Raw genomic sequence first — 23,860 nt, forward strand, 5'->3', positions numbered from 1 at the left:
GTGCAGGTTTGTTACATAGGTATATACATGCCATGGTGGTTTGCTGCATCCATCAATCCATCATCTACATTAAGTATTTCTCCTAATACTATCCCTCCTCTAACCCCCCACGCCGACAGACCCTGGTGTGTGATGTTCCCCTCCCTGTGTCCATGTGTTCTCATTGTTCAATTCCCACTTATCAGTGAGAACATGCAGTGTTTGGTTTTCTGTTCCTGTGTTAGTTTGCTGAGAATGACGGTTTCCAGCTTCATCCATGTCCCTGGACATGAACCCATCCTTTTTTATGACTGCATAGTATTCCATAGTGTATATGTGCCACATTTGCTTTATCCAGTCTATCACTGATGGGCATTTGGGTGGGTTCCAAGTCTTTGCTATTGTAAATACTGCTGCAATAAACATACATGTGCATATGTCTTTATTGTAGAATGATTTATACTTTGGGTATATACCCAGTAATGGGATTGCTGAGTCAAATGTTATTTCGGTTCTAGATCCTTGAGGAATCACCACACTGTCTTCCACAATGGTTGAACTAATTTACACTCCCACCAACAGTGTACAAGTATTCCTATTTCTCCACATCCTCTCCAGCATCTGTTGTTTCCTGATTTTTTAATGATTGCCATTCTAACTGCCAGGAGATGGTATCTCATTGTGGTTTTGATGTGCATTTCATTAATGACCACTGATGATGAGCTTTTGTTCATATGCTTATTGGCCACATAAATGTCTTCTTTTAAGAAGTGTCTGTTCATATCCTTCCCCCACTTTTTGATGGAGTTGTTTGCTTTTTTTCCTGTAAATTTGTTTAAGTTCCTTGTAGATTCTGGACATTAGCCCTTTGTCAGATGGATAGATTGCAAAAATTTTCTCCCATTCTGTACCTGTTCACTCTGAAGATAGTTTCTTTTGCTGTGCAGAAGCTCTTTAGTTTAATAAGATCCCATTTGTCAATTTTTGCTTTTGTTGCCATTGCTTTTGGTGTTTTAGTCATGAAGTCTTTGCTCATGCCTATGTCCTGAATGATATTGCCTAGGTTTTCTTCTAGGGTTTTTATGGCTTTAGGTCTTACAGTTAAGTCTTTAATCCATCTTTAGTTAATTTTTGTATAAGGTGTAAGAAAGGGGTCCAGCTTCCGTTTTCTGCATATGGCTAGCCAGTTTTCCCAATACCATTTATTAAAGAGGGAATGCTTTGCCCAGTGCTTGTTTTTGTCAGGTTTGTCAAAGATCAGATGGTTGTAGATGTGTGGCATTATTTCTGAGGCCTCTCTGCTGTTCCATTGGTCAATGTATCTGTTTTGGTACCAATACCATGGTGTTTTGGTTACTGTAGGCTTGTAGTATAGTTTGAAGGCAGGTAGTGTGCTGCCTCCAGCTTTGTTCTTTTTGCTTAGGATTGTGTTGGCTATATGGGCTTTTTTTGTTCCATATGAAATTTAAAGTAGTTTTTTTCTAATTCTATAAAGAAAGTCAGTGGTAGCTCGATAGGAATAGGATTGAATCTATAAATTACTTTGGGTGATATGGCCATTTTCACAAGATTGATTCTTCCTATCCACGAGCATGGAATGTTTTTCCATTTGTTTGTGTCCTCTCTTATTTCCTTGAGTAGTGAAGTTTGTAGTTCTCCTTGAAGATGTCCTTCACATCCCTTGTATGTTGTATGCCTAGGTATTGTATTCTCTTTGTAGCAGTTGTGAGTGGGAGTTCACTCATGATTTCGCTCTCTGTCTATTATTGTTGTACAGGAATACTTGTGATTTCTGCACATTGATTTTATATCCTGAGACTTTGCTGAAGTTGCTTATCAGCTTGAGATTTTGGGCTGAGACAATGGGGTTTTCTAAATAGACAATCATGTACTCTGTGAACAGAGACAATTTAACTTCTTCTCTTCCTATATGAATATGCTTTATTTCTTCCTCTTTTCTGACTGCCCTGAACAGAACTTCCAATACTATGCTGAATAGGAGTGGTGAGAGAGGACATCCTTGTCTTGTGCCAGTTTTCAAAGGGAATGCTTCTAGCTTTTGTTGATTCAGTATGATATTGGCTGTGGGTGTGCCATAAATAGCTCTTATTATTTTGAGATATGTTCCATCAATATGAAGTTTATTGAGAGTTTTTAGCATGAAGGGTGCTGAATTTCATCGATGGCCTTTTCTGTATCTATTGAGATAATCATGTGGTTTTTTTTTCATTGGTTCTGTTTATGTGATGGATTATGTTTATTGATTTGCTTTTGTCGAACCAGCTTTGCATCACAGGGATGAAGCCGACTTGTTTGTGGTGGATAAGCTTTTGATGTGCTGCTGGATTCAGTTTGCCAGTATTTTATTGAGGGTTTTCACACCAATATCCATTAGGGATATTGGCTGAAATTTTCTTTTTTTGTTGTGTCTCTGCCAGGTTATGGTATCAGGATGATGCTTGGCTTATAAAATGAGTTAAGGAGGATTCTCTCTTTTTCTATTGTTTGGAATAGTTTCAGAAGGAATGGTACCAGCTTCTCTTTGTATTTCTGGCAGAATTCAGCTGTGAATCCATCTGCTCCTGGGATTTTTTTGGTTAGTAGGCTATTAATTACTGTCTCAATTTCAGAACTTGTTATTAGTCTATTCAGGGATTCGACTTCTTCCTGGTTTACTCTTGGGAAGGTGTATGTGTCCAGGAATTTATCCATTTCTTCTAGATTTTCCAGGTTATTGGCATAGAGATGTTTATAGTATTCTCTGATGGTAGTTTGTATTTCTGTGGTATCAGTGGTAATATCCCCTTTAGCATTTTTTGATTGTGTCTATTTGATTCTTCTCTCTTTTCTTCTTTATTAGCCTTGCAGTGGTCTATCTATTTTGTTAATCTTTTCAAAAAAATCAGCTCCTGGATTCATTTATTTTTTGAAGGGTTTTTTGTGTCTCTCTCTCCTTCAGTTCTGCTCTGACCTTAGTTATTTCTTGTCTTCTACTAGCTTTTGAATTAGTTTGCTCTTGCTTCTCTAGCTCTTTTAATTGTGATGTTAGGATGTCAATTTTACATCCTTTCTCTTTCTCCTGTGGGCATTTAGTGCTATAAACTTCCCTCTAAACTCTGCTTTAGCTGTGTCCCAGAGATTTGGGTATGTTGTGTCTTGGTTCTCACTGGTTTTATAGAACTTTTTTGTTTCTGCCTTAATTTCATTATTTTCCCAGTATTCACTCAGGAACAGGTTGTTCAGTTTCCATGCAGTTGTGCAGTTTTGAGTGAGTTTCATAATCCTGAGTTCTAATTTGATTGCACTGAGGTCTCAGAGACTGTGTTATGATTTCCATTGTTTTGCATTTGCTGAGGAGTGTTTTACTTGCAATCATGTGGTCAATTTTAGAATAAGTGTGATGTGGTGCTAAGAAGAATGTCTATTCTGTTGATTTGGGGTGGAGAGTTCTGTAGATGTCTATTAGGTCTGCTTGATCCAGAGCTGAGTTCAAGTCCTGAATATTCTTGTTAATTTTCTGTCTCATTGATCTGTCAAATATTGACAGTGGGGTGTTGAAGTCTCCCACTATTATTGTGTGGGAGTCTAATTCTCTTTGTAGGTCTCTAAGAACTTGCTTTATGAATCTGGGTGCTCCTGTATTGGGTGCATACATACTTAGGATAGTTAACTTTTATTGTTGCATTGATCCCTTTACCATTATGTAATGCCCGTCTTGTCTTTTTTGATCTTCATTGGTTTAAAGTCTGTTCTATCAGAGACTTGGATTGCAACCCCTGCTTTTTTTTTTTTTTTTTTGCTTTCCATTTGCTTGGTAAATCTTTCTCTGTCCCTTTATTTTGAGCACATGTCTTTGCATGTGAGATGAGTCTCCTGAATACAGCACACTGATGGGTCTTGACTCTTTATCCAACTTGCCAGTCTGTGTCTTTTAACTGTGGCACTTAGCCCGTTTACTTTTAGGTTGATTTTGTTATATGTCCTGTCATTTTGATGCTAGCCAGTTAGTTTGCTCATTAGTTGATGCCCATTAGTTTCTTCATACTGTTGATGGTCTTTATACTTTGGTATGTTTTTGCAGCAGCTAGAGCCAATTTTTCCTTTCCATATTTAGTGCTTCCTTCAGGAGCTCTTGTAAGGCAGGCCTAGTGGTGACAAAATCTCTCAGCATTTGCTTGTCTGTAAAGGACTGTATTTCTCCTTCACTTATGAAGCTTAGTTTGGCTGGATACAAAATTCTGGGTTGAAAATTCCTTTCTTTAAGAATGTTGAATATTGGCCCCCACTCTTTTCTGGCCTGTAGGGTTTCTGCAGAGAGATCTGCTGTTAGTCTGATGGGCTTCCCTTTGTAGGTAACCCGACCCTTCTCTCTAGCTGCTTTTAACATTTTTTCCTTCATTTCAACCTTGGTGAATGAACGATTATGTGTCTTGGGGTTGCTCTTTTCGAGGAGTATCTTTGCGGTGTTCTCTGTATTTCCTGAATTTGAATGTTGGCCTGTCTTGCTAGGTTGGGGAAGTTCTCTTGGATAATATCCTGAAGTGTTTTCCAACTTGGTTCCATTCTCCCTGTTACTTTCAGGTGCATTAATCAAACGTAGGTTTGGTCTTTTCACATAGTCCCCTATTTCTTGGAGGCTTTGCTTGTTCCTTTTCATTCTTTTTTCTCTAATCTTGTCTTCATGCTTTATTTCATTAAGTTGATCTTCAATCTCTGATATCCTTTCTTCCACTTGATCGATTTGGCTGTTGACACTTGTGTATGCTTCACAAAGTTCTTGTGCTGTGTTTCTCAGCTCCATCAGGTCATTCATGTTCTTCTCTAAACTGGTTATTTCAGGTAGCAATTCCTCTAACCTTTTTTCAAGGTTTTTAGCTCTCTTGCATTGGGTTAGAATATGCTCCTTTGGCTTGAAGGAGTTTGTTATTACCCACCTTCTGAAGCCCACTTCTGTCAATTCATCAAACTCATTCTCTGTCCAGTTTTGTTCCCTTGCTAGCAAGGAGTTGTGATTCTTTTGAAGAGAAAAGGCATTCTGGTTTTTGGAATTGTCAGCCTTTTTGTGCTGATTTTTCCTCATCTTCATGGATTTATCTACCTTTGGTCTTTGATGTTGGTGACCTTCAGATGGGGTTTCTGTGTGGATGTCCTTTTTGTTGATGTTGATGCTATTCATTTCTGTTTGTTAGTTTTCCTTCTAACAGTCAGGTCCCTCTGCTGCAGGTCTGCTGGAATTTGCTGAAGGTCCACTCCAGACCCTGCTTGCCTGGGTATCACCATTGGAGGCTGCAGAACACCAAACATTGCTGCTTGTTCCTTCCTCTGGAGGTTACATCCCAGAGGGGCACCCACCAGATGCTAGCCAGAGCTCTCCTGTATGAGGTATCTGTTGACCCCTACTGGGAGGTGTCTCCCAGTCAGGAGGCATGGGAGTCAGTGACTCACTTGAGGAGGCAGTCTGTCCCTTAGCAGAGCTTGAGCACTATCCTGGGAGATCTGCTGCTCTCTTCAGAGCCAGTAGGTAGGAACATTTAAGTCTGCTGAAGCTGCACCCATAGCTACCCTATAGCACCCTTCCCTGAGGTGATCTGTCTGAGGGAGATGGGAGTTTTATCTGTAAGCCCCTGACTGGGGCTGCTGCCTTTTTTTCAGAGATGCCCTGCCCAGAGAGGAGGACTCCAGAGAAGCAGTTGGGCTACAGTGGCTTTGGTGAGCTGCAGTGGGCTCTACCCAGTTCAAACTTCCTGGTGGCTTTGCTTACACTGTGAGGGGAAAACCACCTACTCAAGCCTCAGTAATGGCAGATGCCCCTCCTCCCACCAAGCTCCAGCATCCCAGGTGGACTTCAGACTGCTGTGCTGGCAGTGAGAGTTTCAAGCCAGTGGATCTTAGCTTGCTCTGTGGTGGTGGGATCCACTGAGCTAGACCACTTGGCTCCCCGGCTTCAGCCCCTTTTCCAGGCGAGTTCACAGTTCTGTCTTGCTGGTGTTTCAGGTGCCACTGGGGTATGAAAAAAAAAAATCCTGCAGCTAGCTCAGTGTCTGCCCAAACGGCCACCCAGTTTTGTGCTTGAAACCCAGGGCCCTGGTGGTGTAGGCACCCGAAGGAATCTCCTGGTCTGAGGGTTGTGAAGATCATGGAAAAAGTGTAGTGTCTGGGCCGGAATGCCCTGTTCCTCATGGCATATTCCATCACCGCTTCCCTTGGCTAGGGGAGGAATTTCCCCAGCCCCTTGAACTTCCCTGGTGAGGCGATGCCCCACCCTGCTTTGGCTCGCCCTCCATGGGCTGCATCCCCTGTCTAACGAGTCTCAATGAGATGAGCTGGGTACCTCAGTTAGAAATGGAGAAATCACCCACCTTCTGCGTTGATTTCACTGGGAACTGTTCCTGTCTTCACCATTTTAACAGACTCAAGCTGTTCCTGTCTTTACCATTTTAACATCTATCTGGCTCTATTTAATTTTCACTCCCCCCCAAAAAATCCATACAATAAATAAATTGATTCTCAGAGTTAACTTCCAGAAGTGTAGAGATCTCAATTAAAATAACAGTTTGCCCGAGTTTATCAAATACAAACGTGTCTATTAAATACAATTGATTCTACGGATTTATTACCTCCCTTTGCAAGTAGTTACTCTGTATTTTTCCAATTCTAACCTAAGAATTTTTCAAAGTTTCTAAATTCCCCTTTGGTTCCTTAATTAGAAGCCAACTGGAAAAAATGCAGTATTCAATTATGTTCTTCCCATTGAAACAGTCCCTCTGCTACTGCTCTTCCTCAGTAGGAACAACTTGCAACAAAATTCAAGTTTATGATTCACTCATCAGCAAACATGTGAGAATCATCTACAAAGAACCAAGAATTGTGTTAAGAATAATACAAATATTTACTATGATACTGATAATAATGAAAAACCTAATTCAACAAATAGTAATCTATCCATTTTTAAGCCCCAATAACTCAAACACTTTGGGAGGCCGAAGTGGGTGGATGACTTGAGGTCAGGAATTCAAGACCAGCCTGGCCACATGGTGAAACCCTATCTCTACTAAAAATACAAAAATTAGCTAGGTGTGGCAGCAGGCGCCTGTAATCCCAGCTACTAGGGAGACTGAGGTGGGAAAATCGCTGGAACCTAGGAGGCAGAGGTTGCAGTGAGACAAGATCGCAGCAGTGCACTCCAGCCTGGGCGACAGAGTGAGAAAAAAAAAAGAAAAGAAAGAAAAACTATAGATGAATGATTTAAGTGAATAACAAGTCAAGTGAGTAATGACAATATGTAGGAGAATATTCCAAATAGAATTAATACATTTTAATTCTTTGAATGAGAAAATGCCATATTCAAAATGAAAGTAAAAGTAGGACAAGATCAGCATATATAACTGCATATATTTCATTAATTAAAGATGACTAAAGAGGAGACTATCAATTTGAAAGAAGATTACTAAGATTTTACGTTTTTTTAAACATACTGAACCAAATTTTTAAAAAAAGTAAGACATAAGTACTAACAGAAAATTTTTTCCAATGAGAATACAAGCTTATTAACTAGTCCTTTTTTCATTAATGCTCACTCAGCTTCTACCAGTCTTCTAATAAGAACACACACATACCTTTTTTCTATACCAAATGTGATACAAAGATATTCAACCCTTCAAAACTTTAAGTATTGGTTATAAGTAATACTCATCCTTTTCTGTCATCTGATAATAGATGAATTTTCTAGTCCAGACAGTAGAAATAGATTATAGTTCATCAACAAATGACAAAAATTGCTGAGTGTGAAAGAATGGTGCAAAACAACACAAAAGATATTACTGTAATAAGTTATTTTTAAGCTAGCTAAGTAATTTATGAGAAAAAATAAATTGTTCTTAAATTACTTAATACCCAAAAGGAAGAGTTTCAGCTTAAACTAGACCAAATTCAAAAACATAATAACAGTAAGGCATAACCAGATCTAGCCTTTTCTGAAAAAATATTTAAAACAAGAAAAACATGTGCTATAGAGGTTGTGATATCCTCAATCTTTGAGGAAATAACACCTACATTTAACTACCCTCACCTTACACACACTTTCTTCTGATTTTGGAGTTTTTAAAATGTAAGTATATATATATATTTTTTTTTTGGAGATAGTCTCGCTGTCGCCCAGGCTGGAGTGCAGTGGCTTGATCTCGGTTCACTGCAACATGTGCCTCCTGGGTTCAAGCGATTCTCCTGCCTCAGCCTCCCGAGTAGCTGGGACTACAGGCACACACTACTGCACTAGGCTAATTTTGTATTTTTAGTAGAGATGGGGTTTCACCATATTGGCCAGGCTGCTCTTGAACTCCTGACCTCAGGTGATCCACCTGCCTTGGCCTTCCAAAGTGCTGGGATTACAGGTGTGAGCCACTGCGCCTGGCCCAAAATATGAGTATACTTTAAATATAAATATATAGAGAAACCATTCATAGAAACTTTTAAATGAAGACAAATCTGAAATATATTCCAATATATAGTTAATGTCATATTAAGGGGTTAAGGGAAGAGCTGGGAGGAAGAAGGAAGATAAGACTATGAACCTAAAATTTAGCCAAGTAGTAGGATTTTTATTCTCTAAACCTTATTTCAATCAATTTAAGGTTAAAAAAATTTTGTTTAAAAGGATGCAACTTCATTTTGTGCTTAAAAAGTAAGATTAACACCACACCAAAGATAAACATTCTTAAATTTGTTCTTTGGTGAAATGAGTAATTTAAAAATTTAAACAGCTCTAAAATATTAATTCAACTTCATAGGAAAGAGGAAAGAATGTTAGAAAATTGCTTATCAAAAAATAATGAGACCCAGGATAAGAGTTACTCATAATCATAACAATTAAATATTGAGGATTTTTCAGAAACCAAGAGTCAAATGCTTTTTATACCTTAAAGATTAAAGGCCCCTGTTTCATAGTCATTGAACAGTTCTTTGAAATGCTATGTAAAGATATCACTAACAATTGCAATTTATAAATACACACCCATATACATTTTCTTTTCTAAAATGTCATATCCCAAACATGAAAACAATCGAATAACAGAACAGGATTAATAGTGATATTTTTTCTTTCATTTATTACTACTGAAACAAATCAAAACAACTGAGAGGTTGCCAGCACCCCAGAAGGCATTTCCACATAAAAAGAGTTAATGAGCAGACCACGCAGTTAAACAGCCAGTGACCATTTGCAAGCCTCCTAGGTATATTCCCAGCAGACACATTATCAGATTAAAGGAAGTGCAAACAAACTGGGCTGAAACTTTCTTTGTCAAAACCCAGCCTCTTCTTCCTGTGATGTCATATTACAAATCTAGCAAGCCTTTCTTTTTCACTTCAGAGAAAGCGACCTCAAGATACAGCTGGCAACTGAGGAAAAAGCCTCAATTCGGCAAGCGCTAACATGCTTGGGAATTTATTTTGGAACCTTTAAAAGACGCTTCTGCTTACCCACCATCTGGGATCCACTGCAGGAAAACAAAAAAGGAAAACTTCATTTAAAAGAAGCAAGAAGTAAAATGGGACAAATTCGGAATGTTTAAGTCTCTGAAACTCTGCACTGAAAAGAAAATAAGATTGATAACTTAAACATTCTGAGGCATAAAGAAACATTAACTTTGGAGTATTCATCTTGTCTACTGAAATAGAAGTTTAGAAGACAAGTGGTTTCATTCTGGTCACAGATCACAGCTTTTCTTTAAATTTATAATCCTATGGGTTGGCCTCGTTGACTGTATTTTTTAAAGGTTGCTCGTCAGTTAACTGAGCCTTGGAATTCATGGATTTTCTAAAGACTAACAAATGAAAATATTTTCCTGTTGAAGAACTCAGCAGAAATTTTACAGCAACAAATTTCATGTTTCTTTTGGATATTTTTGAGAAAAATGAAATATTTATAAAACCATCCAAAGATCCAGATAATTTACAAGTAAATTGGAGGTTATAATATGAATACCAAAGGAGACTGCAGCTGATGAAAGTGCTTCCAAACTGAAAATTGGACGTGCCTTTACGATGGTAAGCGTTAACAGCTCCCACTGCTTCTATAATGACTCCTTTAAGTACACTTTGTATGGGTGCATGTTCAGCACGGTGTTTGTGCTTGGGTTAATATCCAATTGTGTTGCCATATACATTTTCATCTGCGTCCTCAAAGTCCGAAATGAAACTACAACTTACATGATTAACTTGGCAATGTCAGACTTGCTTTTTGTTTTTACTTTACCCTTCAGGATTTTTTACTTCACAACACAAAATTGGCCATTTGGAGATTTACTTTGTAAGATTTCTGTGATGCTGTTTTATACCAACATGTACGGAAGCATTCTGTTCTTAACTTGTATTAGTGTAGATCGATTTCTGGCAATTGTCTACCCATTTAAGTCAAAGACTCTAAGAACCAAAAGAAATGCAAAGATTGTTTGCATTGGTGTGTGGTTAACTGTGATCGGAGGAAGTGCACCCGCGGTTTTGGTTCAGTCTACCCACTCTCAGGGTAACAATGCCTCAGAAGCCTGCTTTGAAAATTTCCCAGAAGCCACATGGAAAACATATCTCTCAAGGATTGTAATTTTCATCGAAATAGTGGGATTTTTTATTCCTCTAATTTTAAATGTAACTTGTTCTAGTATGGTGCTAAAAACTTTAAATAAACCTGTTACATTAAGTAGAAGCAAAATAAACAAAACTAAGGTTTTAAAAATGATTTTTGTACATTTGATCATATTCTGTTTCTGTTTTGTTCCTTACAATATCAATCTTATTTTATATTCTCTTGTGAGAACACAAACATTTGTTAATTGCTCAGTAGTGGCAGCGGTAAGGACAATGTACCCAATCACTCTCTGTATTGCTGTTTCAAACTGTTGTTTTGACCCTGTGGTTTACTACTTTACATCGGACACAATTCAGAATTCAATAAAAATGAAAAACTGGTCTACTAGGAGAAGTGACTTCAGATTCTCTGAAGTTCATGGTGCAGAGAATTTTATTCAGCATAACCTACAGACCTTAAAACGTAAGATATTTGACAATGAATCTGCTGCCTGAAATAAAACCATTAGGACTCACTGGGACAGAACTTTCAAGTTCCTTCAACTGCGAAAAGTGTCTTTTTGGACAAACTATTTTTCCACCTCCAAAATAAATTAACACATGGACATTTTAAAGTCTTTAGTATAAAGAAAATTTGTATTCAATGTGTTAAGCATTAACATGTATTTTATTTGTGTATACACTCCATCTGATTTTTCTGAGCCATTTTGATTTGTTCCTTCATTAAAAAAACTCTTAAAGTTATTCAGTGTCTAAAAGCGACTGATTTAAATTATGTGGTGACAATCTGTAATGTCTTTGAATGATTTTACTAAATTATTTTATACTACTTTATATAAGTTTAAGTATTTAATATTTTTATTCAACATACCATTTTTATTTTGAATTAAAATGACTAATCGTATTTGTTAAACTATGATTAACAAATGAGAAAGAAGAGTAATTTGAAATAATCAAATGTTTTGGGAGTATTTTAAAATATATATATAACTAAAAATGTAGTCTTCTGTAGAAATGGTGACATACTAACGTTGTTGTAAGATCTTGAGCAGTAACACACTGATAACATTTTGGGAGTCTGGTTTATGTAGGCAATTTGTAGAAAGCAAATGCTATCTATATGGTATGTTTGAAGTTACTATTTTGATTTTCTGTATATAATGCACCCAATTTCAAAATGATACATGCCACAAAAATTGAGAGGGAGAAAACTAATAAAATGTCATTTTGCTAAGTTTTTACTTAGCAAAAAAATAAAATACTACCATAGGTACATTTTAAAGGTGCACTTATATCACAGTCAAGAACTTAACGTTTTAAGTATGTTAGGTCAGAGAAACACCAGAGATAGTGAAATATAGTACTTGGCATTTAGAAAGTAATATACAGTCACATGTTGCTTATGATGCTTGCTTAGGTAATTATGTCATGCAAACCTCACAGTGTGTGCTTACACAACCCTAGAAGGTATACACTACTGTACACCTAGGTTTATATGGTATACCCTATTGCTTCTAGGCTACAAACCTATACAGCATGCTACTGTAAAGAATACTTTAGGCAACTGTAAAATAATGGTACTTATGTATCTAAATATATCTCAACATAGAAATGGTACAGTAAAAATACAGTATGATAATCTTATGAGACAACCATAGTATATGTGGTCATTGACCAAAATGCTGTTATGTGATATGTGACTGTAAATATTTTCTTTTCCTTCACTCTTCTGGCCATTTTAAGCCAAATATTGGACAGTTCAAAACATTATTTCAAGTAGGCAAGATGTTATTGTACGTAAAAATGATTTATTAAGGACACAGTTCCTTTCATTATAAAGCAACAACTACAAGACCAAAAAACTAAACAAAACTATATTTTCATTTCACTAAACATAAAATGGGTATGGCTCTGAGGTATACTTTAGAAAAAAGTACCAAGTACACTAAAACTTTTTTATTATCCAACATATTCGTTTTTTAAAAAAATTCAGGCCGGGCACGGTGGCTCACACCTGTAATCCTAGCACTTTGGGTGGCCAAGGCGGGTGGATCGTAAGGTCAAGAGATCAAGACCATCCTGGCCAACATGGTGAAACCCTGTCTCTCCTAAAAATACAAAAATTAGCTGGGCGTGGTGGCACATGCCTGTAGTCCCAGCTACTCGGGAGGCTGAGGCAGGAGAATCGCTTGAACCCAGGAGTCAGATGTTGCAGTGAGCCAAGATTTCACCACTGCACTCCAGCTGGGCAACAGAGCAAGACTCCATATCAAAAAAAAAAAAAAAATTAAAAATAAAAAATCAAGCAGTTCTCCAAAGTTAACTAAAAAAGAAGGCCTTCTATTTAAGAAAAAGGACATGTAATTAAATTCAGCATCCAACCTATCTGATTTTTACTGTCTTAATCTTTCAAGTCCTGAATACAACTTGGACAAAAATTCTTTTAAGACATAAATTTGATTTTTGCTGTTCTCTAGGTTTGAGCTGTAATGATTTCAGAAAAACCACAATCATTTGCTAGACAGGTAAACCCATTTTCAATAAAATAACAGTGGGGGGTTTTCTTTAGGGATCTGTGTTTTCCTTTAGATAAACCTAAAGCAAAATACATCTTTAACGCCTTCAGCCCAGGAATTTCAGGTAACAGTGAGATATGATCACACCACTGTACTTCAGTATGGACGACAGAGCAAGACCCTATCTCAAAAAAAAAATAATAATAATAAAGAAAGAAAAGAAAAATGCTTACAAAAAAACCCAAAAACTAGTGCAGATACTAACCATGGTCCTTTATATACCAAGAGAAGTATATACATAATATAAGTGTGTTTTCTTCCACTGACTTGAAATTCCTTTATTTGATATCACACTTCAGTAAATAAAAATACAGTCTTTCTTAAACATACTGAGTTGAAAAGCAACTACCAATCTACCAATCTGGGGCAAACGGGTGGAGAATTCTGTAACTTTGAGATTTCTCGGAACTCTCCTCAGTTTAAAGATCTCAACTTAAGGCAAGATCGCAAAGCATGAATATAACTTTAAAATACAAGTAAAACAGTCATTAAATAGTTGTTATTACTGTGTTCATAAAGAAACTTTTTGGTGTCTCTTGTCAACAGGAAGATAAATGAATCAAAAGTTTTGTAAGATTCTTCATAAAGCAATACATAACAGATAACAAACATAGTTTTCTCATCTAGAACTTCAAATACTGGGTAAATCTTACCTATGGGAAAAAAGCGTACCAGAACAAAATTTATTTTCCTTTGTTAGTGTTGTACTTTGTGGTAAATCATATATTCTGAGGGTTTTCTCTTCCCTTCCCCCTTTATTCAGAAAAACCTATATTAATATTAGAACTCTGATAATTTTACTTTTTATTACCTGAAAATGATAGCACTAAGCCCCCCTACAAAAACTGTGCCCACTGTTATTAACATTTTCATAAAACAGTAGATGATTTGACTAATCTTCCTTCCCACATTAACTCTCTTCAAAGGAACAGAGTAAGCTAAGAAAATTTTTCAGGTGTGGAAAAATGGCTTTCCAGCATCCTAATAATTTCTGAACTTAGAAATCATCTTTTCTGAGAAAATATCAAGTACCTAGCTTTAAAAAAAGCATAAAAATATATGTATTTTTATTATGTGTATTATATATTTATATATAATATATTCACAGAAAATTAAACTGAACACACTACTTAAGGAGTTATCAACGAACCTTAATATTCTACGTTCAAAATGCTGAAAAGTAAATTGGAAATATAAATCCTAACTATAGATATTGGTATTTAAAGAAATTAGCCACTAAATTGAGAAATATAAAATAGAAAATGGAGCAAACTTCATATTCCCATCCGAGAAACGTTTGGTTCATGAATGGTACATAGTTATCAAGAAACTGAAGCAATTGCTTTTTGGTCCTACAACTTTGGACACCTGATGAACCAAGTATTTTGTCTTTTGTCAATATATTAAGTTACTATTTCCAAGAAGCAGCTTTACTACTTTCCAGCACCTAAACTTTTTTAGTGCCTAAATGCCAGTCCAACTGTGGATGTCACAAATGTTCTTAGTTGCGAATAAATTTTTGTGTAGAAACAATTTTATAAACAGTGCTTAGGCAGGGATGAAATCTTAAAGACTCCAAAAACAAATTTTTTGAAAAGCTTTTTGGGGCTTTCCTGAAAATTGAATTACCCATTTATAACATGGCTCCTAAGAAATAAATTACAAATTAAAAAGGGCTAATGAACAAACTTAAGAATGTAGAACATATTAATATCTAAACTGACCAGAGTATTTAATGATCAACAACATTACTTATTTAGCAACATTTTCCAGATATCAACATGTACATACTCCTAAGATCTCTAATTCTCAAATTTCTATTTTCTCTCTTTATCATTTTTACTTAATGTCAGACAGTTTTATAAAAGTACAAAGAATGTCAATTAAACAAGGCAACAGACCAGATAATAAATGAATAGGAGATTAACGTCAAGCAAACTTCTCTCTCTTTTTTATTACCTTAAAATGATAGCGTTAAGCCTCTCCCACCTTCCTGTCTTCCTGCCCCCAAAAGATTTACTATAGTAACCTCTTAAAAGGGTACAAAATTACCTCTTTTATTGGAAAAGCTGTGTTAAAAACAGAATTCAAACAATAGAGTCCCAGAAGGGGTATAATTCAAAAATTTAATAATCAGTTTTCTCAAAACTTGGTTTACTCATAATAGATGTCAAGTGATTTTTAAAAATAAAAAAAGTTTAAGTAACTGTAAGAAACAAGTATGTGTTGTATACTTACAGCAGAGTTACAGTTAATAGCCATGGGGTAAATGTGCTAAGTTCCATTATCATCCTATCAAAATGATTTCTGGAACATTCACAACTTAGAACAGAAAGGGCCTGATGGTCATCTGATATAACTACATCTTAGGCTGAGGAAACTGAGGAACTATAAGACTAAGAGACACAATGTCACATAACAAATTAAGGTAGAGCCAGGGTAAGAATTCCGTTTGTTTGTTTTTTGTTTGTTTTTAATAGAAAGATGAGGTCTTGCTATATTGCCCAGGCTGGACTTGATACCTGGGCTCAAGCAATCTTCCCAATTCAGCCTCTCAAGCAGCTGGGACTACAGGTGCAGGCCACTGCACCTGGCTGAACCCAGTTTCTTTCTTTTTACTCATCTAATTATTTAATGGTGGCAAGGCAAGCACCACAGGCAAAGGTCCTGTGAGAGAGAACTTGGATACTGAAAGGATTAAAACATTCAAAGTGGCTGGAGAAATAGGGCTGACATCTTACACGTACTTATAGGCCATGTTAAGACCACATTAAGTGCTGAGAAGCTGTGGAGAGTCCTCAAGAATTTTAAGGTAGGGGAAACATGATCAAATAAAGATTCGTCTGATACAGGGTAGAGATGCATTTGTCTTCAGCAAGAAAAGAAAAATAATCACAATGAGAACTATATTTATACAATTTAAAGGGCTCTTCTTATCTTTTTTTTTCTGATTTGTCCTTTCTCCCTTATTAAAATGGGAGAAATTCTTTTTTAAATGATGGTGATAATAGATGAGAAGACTATTTTAATGTCATTACTTGGCAAAATTTGGACAGCAGCTGTCATGGAGAAATTGCTACCTGGAATGAAAAATAGTACAAAGCTTATGGATGGGATTTGGCAATATCTAACATACACATACACATACACATTAACCCTTTGACCCACCATTCTCACTTCTAGGTGTTTATCCTCAAGACACAATTTCAATTTATGAACATACACACACATACCACACACATACACACACACACACACACAGCTATTTTTGTGGTAATAATCAAAATTGCAAAAAACTGGAAACTACCTAGATGTCCAATCATAGAAAACTAGTTGAACAGACTGTAGTATATATACACAATACAGTACTATGCTGCCGTAATAATGAGAAATATCTCTATAAGCTGATATGGAATGACTTCAAGAAGGTAGTATTAAATGAAAAAAGCAAAGCATAAAAGAGTACACATAGTATGCCACCTTTTGTATAAGAAAAAGGCAAAATAAAACATGTATAACTGCTTATTTTTATAAAAAGAAACAGAGGAAAGATAAATCAAAATGCAAGGGTGAGGTGGGAAAAGGGATAGAAAGAATATCAAAGAATATGACATTTTTCAGATTATACCTTTTTGTATAGTTACGACTTTGGGAAACATGTGAGTGTTGTATATGGGGTATTGACAAACTTTCTTCTCAAGGAGTAGATAGTAAATATTTTAGGTTTGCAGGCTCTACTGACTTGCTGCAACTTCTCAACTCTGTACTGTAGTGCAAAAGCAGCCACAGACAATATATAAATGAATAAAGTGGCTGTGTTACAATAAAATTTATGGTCTGTGGGCTGTGCATGCCATCTCCTGTTATATGTAGTCAAAACTGTGGGCCAGCAAGGATGGGGGAAAAACACCCTAGAACTTCATTTATTTTAGTGTCTGGCACAAACTGGTCTCAATAATTAGAATGAATCTTAAAATTCTTCAAAAGCCCGAGGAAAAAAGGCAAATTTTCTTTCGTTAATGCACAAATTCATTATTACTCTTATTACTTCATTTATCAACTTTAAACTGTATTTGTTAAATTCCCACCATTTAGATGAGGTTACACAATTGCTAAAAGAAACCATTTTGTTGTTGAAGGCATTCTTTTTGAAACTATCTGATTTCTCATGTGGAATAAATATTTTCTGGGCTTGTTGCATCCTAGGATTTTTTGCATTTTTCTCCCTGCACTGGTGTGATGGTTTCACTCTTTATTAGGTCTCATGATTTCCCTTTTGTGGATTCTTTTTTCATTTTGTTAAAGCACATTCCCTAGTTATTTCATTTCAAAAGGGCAGTCAAGAGATAAACATTCTGAGTCCTTGCATTTCCAAATTTCATTTTGCTGTCATATTTGACAAATTTTAGGTTATAAAATATCCAGTATTCCTAGTGAGAACTTCTGTGCTGATCTGGATCTCATTCCCGTAAAATAACTTACTTTTTCTCTCTGGAAGCTTTTATAATTTTCTCATTATCTTTAGAATTCTGAATTTTTCGCTGGGTAGGGTGGCTCACACCTGTAATCCCAGCACTTTGGGAGGCCGAGGCGGGCGGATCACGAAGTGAGGAGTTTAAGACCAGACTAACCAACATGGTGAAAATCCATCTCTACTAAAAATACAAAACTTATCAGGTGTTTCATGTTCTTAAAATGTTGCTCACAAAGTGTAGTACCCAGTCCAGCAGCATCAGTATCACCTGGAAACATATCAGAAATACAAATTCTTGGACCCTACACTGGAAACTTTGTGACTGGGCCCAGCAATCTGTAATCTGTGTTTTAACAAGCCCTCCAGGTAATTTTGATGCATGCTCAAGTTTGAGGACCATTGCCAGACAGCACTTTAGAAAACCTTCCTGATTATTGCCTGACTCTCTGTATCTGCTACTTGGAGCTTGGGGGCTCTCTAAGACTCCCACTTCCACCAGTCCCCTTTCCTGAGGGTGTTGTGTGCTGTGGTTTTCTCTACTTTATTATATCCACAATAGTCTTCATTTATTTTTTATACTAAAAAAAAGAATCAACTCCTCCACATCCCTCCATAGTTTTTCTGTTTCACAGTCTGAGTACTGCTGGGTTTCACTCCCCTGTGATATGTGTCTTTTTTGTCATTTCTGCAGGGTTTGCCGGGAGAAAGGAGGTAGAAGTGTGTGGTGAGTCTGCTATTCCGATGCGCTAAGTTCCATTATCTCATTATAAATGAGAAATAGTCTCATTTTTAAAAGCAATTGCACAGTCCAAGTTACACAAAAAGTCATATTACTTAAGCCCTTTTACTGCTGCTAAAAAATAACGAAGTGTTTTTACATCAAAACACAGGAGATCTTTACATTACTAACAACATAACCTTCAATTTAATTTTCTTTTAAAACTGATAATTTTCCAACTAATTTTACCAATTATTGTTAGCTCATATTTTAATAGGACATAAAACCTATGAGTCATAGGTTTTATATATAAGAAAGGTAAAAAGGTTTTATATATATTACTTTATGAACAGAAGAAGTTTATTTAAATAAAAATGAATACTACTTAAGACTTGGCACTAAAAAATTATACCATTTGGTTTATATGTCATATAGGTAATGTTTGCTAATGGCCAAAATTATTGCACAAAAATTACTATACTTTATGCTTTGGTCTCATAAGACTTCCTGAGATGAAAAAGACTGAAACACACACGATTCAGTAGAATCTCAGCTACCTAAAACAAGGGGAAAAAATGGACATGCGTTTAAAGAAAAACAAAGCAAAGGACACATATAAATAGTTTCTCTAGGCCAAGAATGGTGGCTCATGACTAATCCCAGCACTTTGGGAGGCCAAAGCAATAGGATCACTTGAGTCTAGGAGTTTGAGACCAGCATGGGCAACAGCAAGACCCTGTCTCTACAAAGAATAAAAAAAATTAGCTGGGTGTGTTGGCTCACACCTGTAGTCACATCTACTAGGGAGGCCGAGGTGGGAGGATCACTTGAGCCCAAGAGTTCAAGACTTCAGTGAACTATGATTGTGTCATTGCACTCCAGCCTGGGAAAACAGAGTGAGACTCGTCTGTTAAAAAAAAAAAAAAAAAAATGGTTTTCTACAAGGGATTTCTTTACCACTCTCCATCCCTTCCCCAGGCCATTTGTTCTGCATTGGAACTGAAATGTGCAAAAGTTTGTTTTCAGAAGACCCCATTAAAATATGTGGGTTCAACTAAATCAGATGCCAATCTAAAAGAGCATACTATTAAAAGTGCCCAATATTCATATGAAAAAGATAATGCAAAAAAATTATATTTTCAAGAACAGATAGTAAGTTCAGTATTGGATTAGGGTATCCTATGTTCATTTTTGTTTATGACTCATGTAAAAGACAAGTAATTTCATTTCTCCACCTTTTTCGTCTTAATGTTTAAAAGAAAAAAGCTAAATGATAAAACCTAGTATAAAAACTATCATTACTTAATATGTAAATTTAAAAACTTTTAGACAATTAAATTATCTTAAAATATGAAAAGGGCATAATGATAAAACGACCAGACTTAAAAGATAGCAAGGCAGATTTATGTTAGTCTTTGAAGAATTCTTAAGGAATATAATCAAAGTCTTAAAGATAAATTTGTTGTTATATTTAGTGGAGAGAAGAACACTGAAACATAGCAAAGTAAGAAAAAGCTTTTTTGAAAAGGCTAAGAAACAAGTCCATCTGTTTCCTATTCTACGTTTCCTTATCATGTTCTAAATCTAGCACTTACAGGAAGACAACAAAAATACCTTTGATATTTGGCCATTTCTGAGAAAAGCTGAAAATATGAAGAGTCAATTAAGTACATTAATAACAACACCAAGGACCACAAATGTGTATGTTGAAACAGACTGGGTTGTGACAGTTCAGAGATTTTAAAACATGCTATAAATATTTGGAAAAATGAAATGCCAAAAACTTGTTATATTTTATAATTAAAGGTAAGTAAGCTTAGATGATTTAAGAACAATTGCCTTAGAGTAGTTCTAAAATTTCAGTAAACTCAATAATTAATAACAGCCTTTTATTTCGCTGCAGAAATTCAGAAGCTACACTAATTAGGATCGATTTTTTCTATTTCTCTTCTTTCTTTGTTGCATATCCAGAATTCCAGAGCTCTTCCTCACAATTCCAGTTAAGATATAAGTTTACAAACTGAAAATTTTAAAGCTAAATTCAAGTAATTATCTAATATCATGACTCTTCACAAAATTCTCTGAATAAGAGTATATGTGCTTCCACCCCACAGGTTAGGTATAGAGAATATGTCCTAGCTATTCTTCTACCATTGCTACTTCCCTTCTTGTTTGTACTTGAATAGTGAACTAACACCACCCTCAGGGTAATTACTGACATGATTCATAACTAAAGTAACATGACAAATTCCAACTGCAATATAACGAGTGAATACTTAACAATGCTGGAGTCCCATGATGCCTTTTCCCCCTGAACTTTTTCCATTTTGAGAAGGTGATGGGGGAGGAGGGGTGCTTCAAGAGCAGAGAAAAATTCTCTGTACTTATTTTATTTATTTTTTTTTTTTGAGACGGAGTCTCGCCCTGTCACCCAAGCTGGAGTGCTGTGGCCAGATCTCAGCTCACTGCAAGCTCCGCCTCCCAGGTTCACGCCATTCTCCTGCCTCAGCCTCCCGAGTAGCTGGGACTACAGGCGCCGCCACCTCGCCCGGCTAGTTTTTTGCAGTTTTTAGTAAAGACGGGGTTTCACCATGTTAGCCAGGATGGTCTCGATCTCCTGACCTCGTGATCCGCCCGTCTCGGCCTCCCAAAGTGCTGGGATTACAGGCTTGAGCCACCGCGCGGCCACTCTGTACTTATAATAAGCCAAGATAAACAGGTTAATACTGTGTAACTGTATCCTCGGTTCTCTGTTCTTATGAAATTACTGTATAATAGAGGAAAAGGAATGAAGGGTACTAACAATTAATTGTTATGTTTCTAATTACTATTCTCATAAACGCTCATTTATTCCTCACAAGTCTGAAAGTTATTCCTATTTTACATACAAGGAAACCTGAAATGCAGAGACATAATTTGCTCAGAACCATACCAAAGCAAGTTACATGACATCTCTGGACCTCAGGTTTCTTTATCTATAAAATAGGGATAGCAATGTTTACACTTCCAGGCTTCTGTGAATATTAAGTAAGATCTGCTCACTCAAAGTCCAGGCCCTTTTTGCTATAGCATAGTAACACTCACAAACAGAAAAATACAAACACAGATAAAACACGAGCAAATAAACTAATAATGACAATGTACGTACCAAACAGTAAACTAACATACACTAAGAGGCAACATAGAGTCTAAAAGTATAGTCTCTGGAACCAGACAGCCTGAGTTAAAATACTGGCTCTGTCACCAGCCAGTTTTGTGGACAAGGGAAAGTTTCTCCATCTGTGAAACAGTGATGAGAGAATCTATTTCATAGAGTTGTGAGAAGTTATGAGTTAATACACCTAAACACTTTTAATAGTACCTGTAATAGGACATATGCAAAAACATTACCTAATATTACTTCTACACTGAAATGTCACACACATAAATGAGAGTTATTTTGATGTTGGTCTATATGATTACCAGACAAGCTTCCAAAGAAGTAAGCAAGTGATGAGCACTACTTCCTAAAGGAAGTTTCTATGAGCTACCTACAGGACATTCCTGAGTTGTTAGATTTTTGTTTGTTTTTTTTTAATTTTTGGACATCCTTGAAATTCTTAGTCCCTTTTGCCAATTAATGAACAAAGAGAACGGGTAATGTGTATAATATGAATAGTGTGGTGGGGAGGAGTGACATGAATAGACAAGTTATGAATATTTCTCTACAGTAAACTCTGGCATTTTTTCATATGTCAGAGTGTTTTAAAATTAAAGAAGGGGATAGATACATAGAGAAAAGAATAGACTTAGGGATCAGACATATGACTCAGGTACTAGAAGTTACTTGAGCAAAGGTTTAGAAATGAAAAGGATTTTATGTTTAAAATCATAAATAGGCTACCTGCATTGATTTATAATAGTTATTTCAGTTTCTTTAGATTTTCTTATTGTTGTCATTTTTTAACATATGAGAACCCACATGAAAACCCATTTAATGCCTTATTAATCCTTAACAATGATGAAAAAGAAAGAGTTATTTTATTACACTGAGCTTATATTCCTAGATCTTTAAGCAATCATCTAGTTACATTTCATATGTAGCATATCCTTGCTACGTTTCAGTGGATGATTATTCATGAGTTAAATTACTATCCTTTTTCTGTTTGTATTCTTTCTGCTTATCTATCTTAAAATTTTTGTAGATTATTAGTTCACTGGCAGAAAAATAATGTCACCATAAAATATTTATTTCTAAGATTCTGCCGTCTTTTATTTTCCCTTCTTTGTCGTTACATTTTTTCATTCATATAGAAGATGACTTTAGGCATACCTGGAATCTTTTACTAAAAACAGAGAAAGAGTAAAACAACAAAAACCTCAGGTCTAATGTTTCAGTCTATGAAAACAATCTTGACGTCCATTTCTCTCACCCCTTCCCTTGAAAGTTGATCCAAATACCTAATTTCAACCTATATTATTATGGATTCTGAAAACACTTATAGTAAAGTCTCATTTCTAGGAGTTGCATGAATGAAACATATATGCATACTAGCATTTACTTTTATAATATAGTTTGCTCATTTTTGTAAAGTCTTCTTTTAATCCTTCTTTCTGAGGAATAAATCAGACCAATAGTCACAGTGCACTGCACAAAGGAGCTAGTCAACAAATGTTACTTTTCCCTTTCTTGTTACTAATTAGCTCCTAGGCAAAACACTTCTCTTCTTACTCAAGATAAAAAATACACATATATATTATGCTTTCACTTAGAATAAAATTAACTATTTATATTGCTCTCTTTATACTGTCCCATATGCCTGACTATATATTATAGAGGTAATACAAACAGCGTGAATGATTCAACAGAAATAATGTAGTACAGTGACAGAGCCCTTTACTGGAAACCAGTATGGAATTTGGAATCAAACCAATATGAGTTCAAATGTCAATTGGGTGATCTTAGACAAACTACTTAAAGAGAGCTGATGATCTGTTCTAGGGAAGTGTAATGAAACAGATTCTTAAAATAATAATATAATAAATATGAGAAACAGCTTTAAAAAATTACAGGACTCTTACCAACTATTGAGAAAGAAAAGGAGAAAATGCTCAGTATTTAAGCCTGGATGATTTGAAAAGTAAAAAAATAGACATAATGGGAAGCAGAGTTGCACTTAGAACAAGCTAAATAATTTCAGTTTTGAATAATGAAGTCAAGTCTCCTAAATCACTTGAGAAACTAGTATTTAGCTGTGGAAGTCAAGGGCAAAGCTATATTAGGAATACACTGGGTCAGAGTGAGAAAGGTTAAAGCTTTAGCTATGTTTTCAGAATTGAATTTTTTAAAATTAAAATGAAATGTTTCCTCTTTCTGGCAAAGAACAGTAAATACACGGTTATTTTAAGTAATTCATGAGAAGCTTTTAAAAACATAGCGTAATTACTTTATCATTATATTAGCATGGCTGTTGTGTAAAAGTATATATGGCATCATACTGCTTCACTGTCCTGATCCATGCTTTTAAAAAGCGTTAAATGTGGCTTAATCAT

General features: G+C 35.8%; 2 protein-coding genes across 2 annotated transcripts in view; one reads left to right on the top strand and one right to left on the bottom strand.

Annotated features, from left to right (window-relative positions):
• Positions 1-23,860, bottom strand: part of RB1 (retinoblastoma 1) — a 182,234-nt gene that overhangs the window by 50,063 nt on the left and 108,311 nt on the right. The window lies entirely within an intron of this gene.
• LPAR6 (lysophosphatidic acid receptor 6) lies at positions 8,935-11,385 on the top strand. Its single transcript, XM_011939638.1, has one exon. The coding sequence runs from the start codon at positions 10,021-10,023 to the stop codon at positions 11,053-11,055; it is 1,035 nt and encodes a 344-aa protein (XP_011795028.1). The 5' UTR covers positions 8,935-10,020; the 3' UTR covers positions 11,056-11,385.

This window comes from Colobus angolensis, unplaced genomic scaffold, assembly GCF_000951035.1.
Source record: "Colobus angolensis palliatus isolate OR3802 unplaced genomic scaffold, Cang.pa_1.0 Scaffold101, whole genome shotgun sequence".
Taxonomy (NCBI): Eukaryota; Metazoa; Chordata; class Mammalia; order Primates; family Cercopithecidae; genus Colobus; species Colobus angolensis.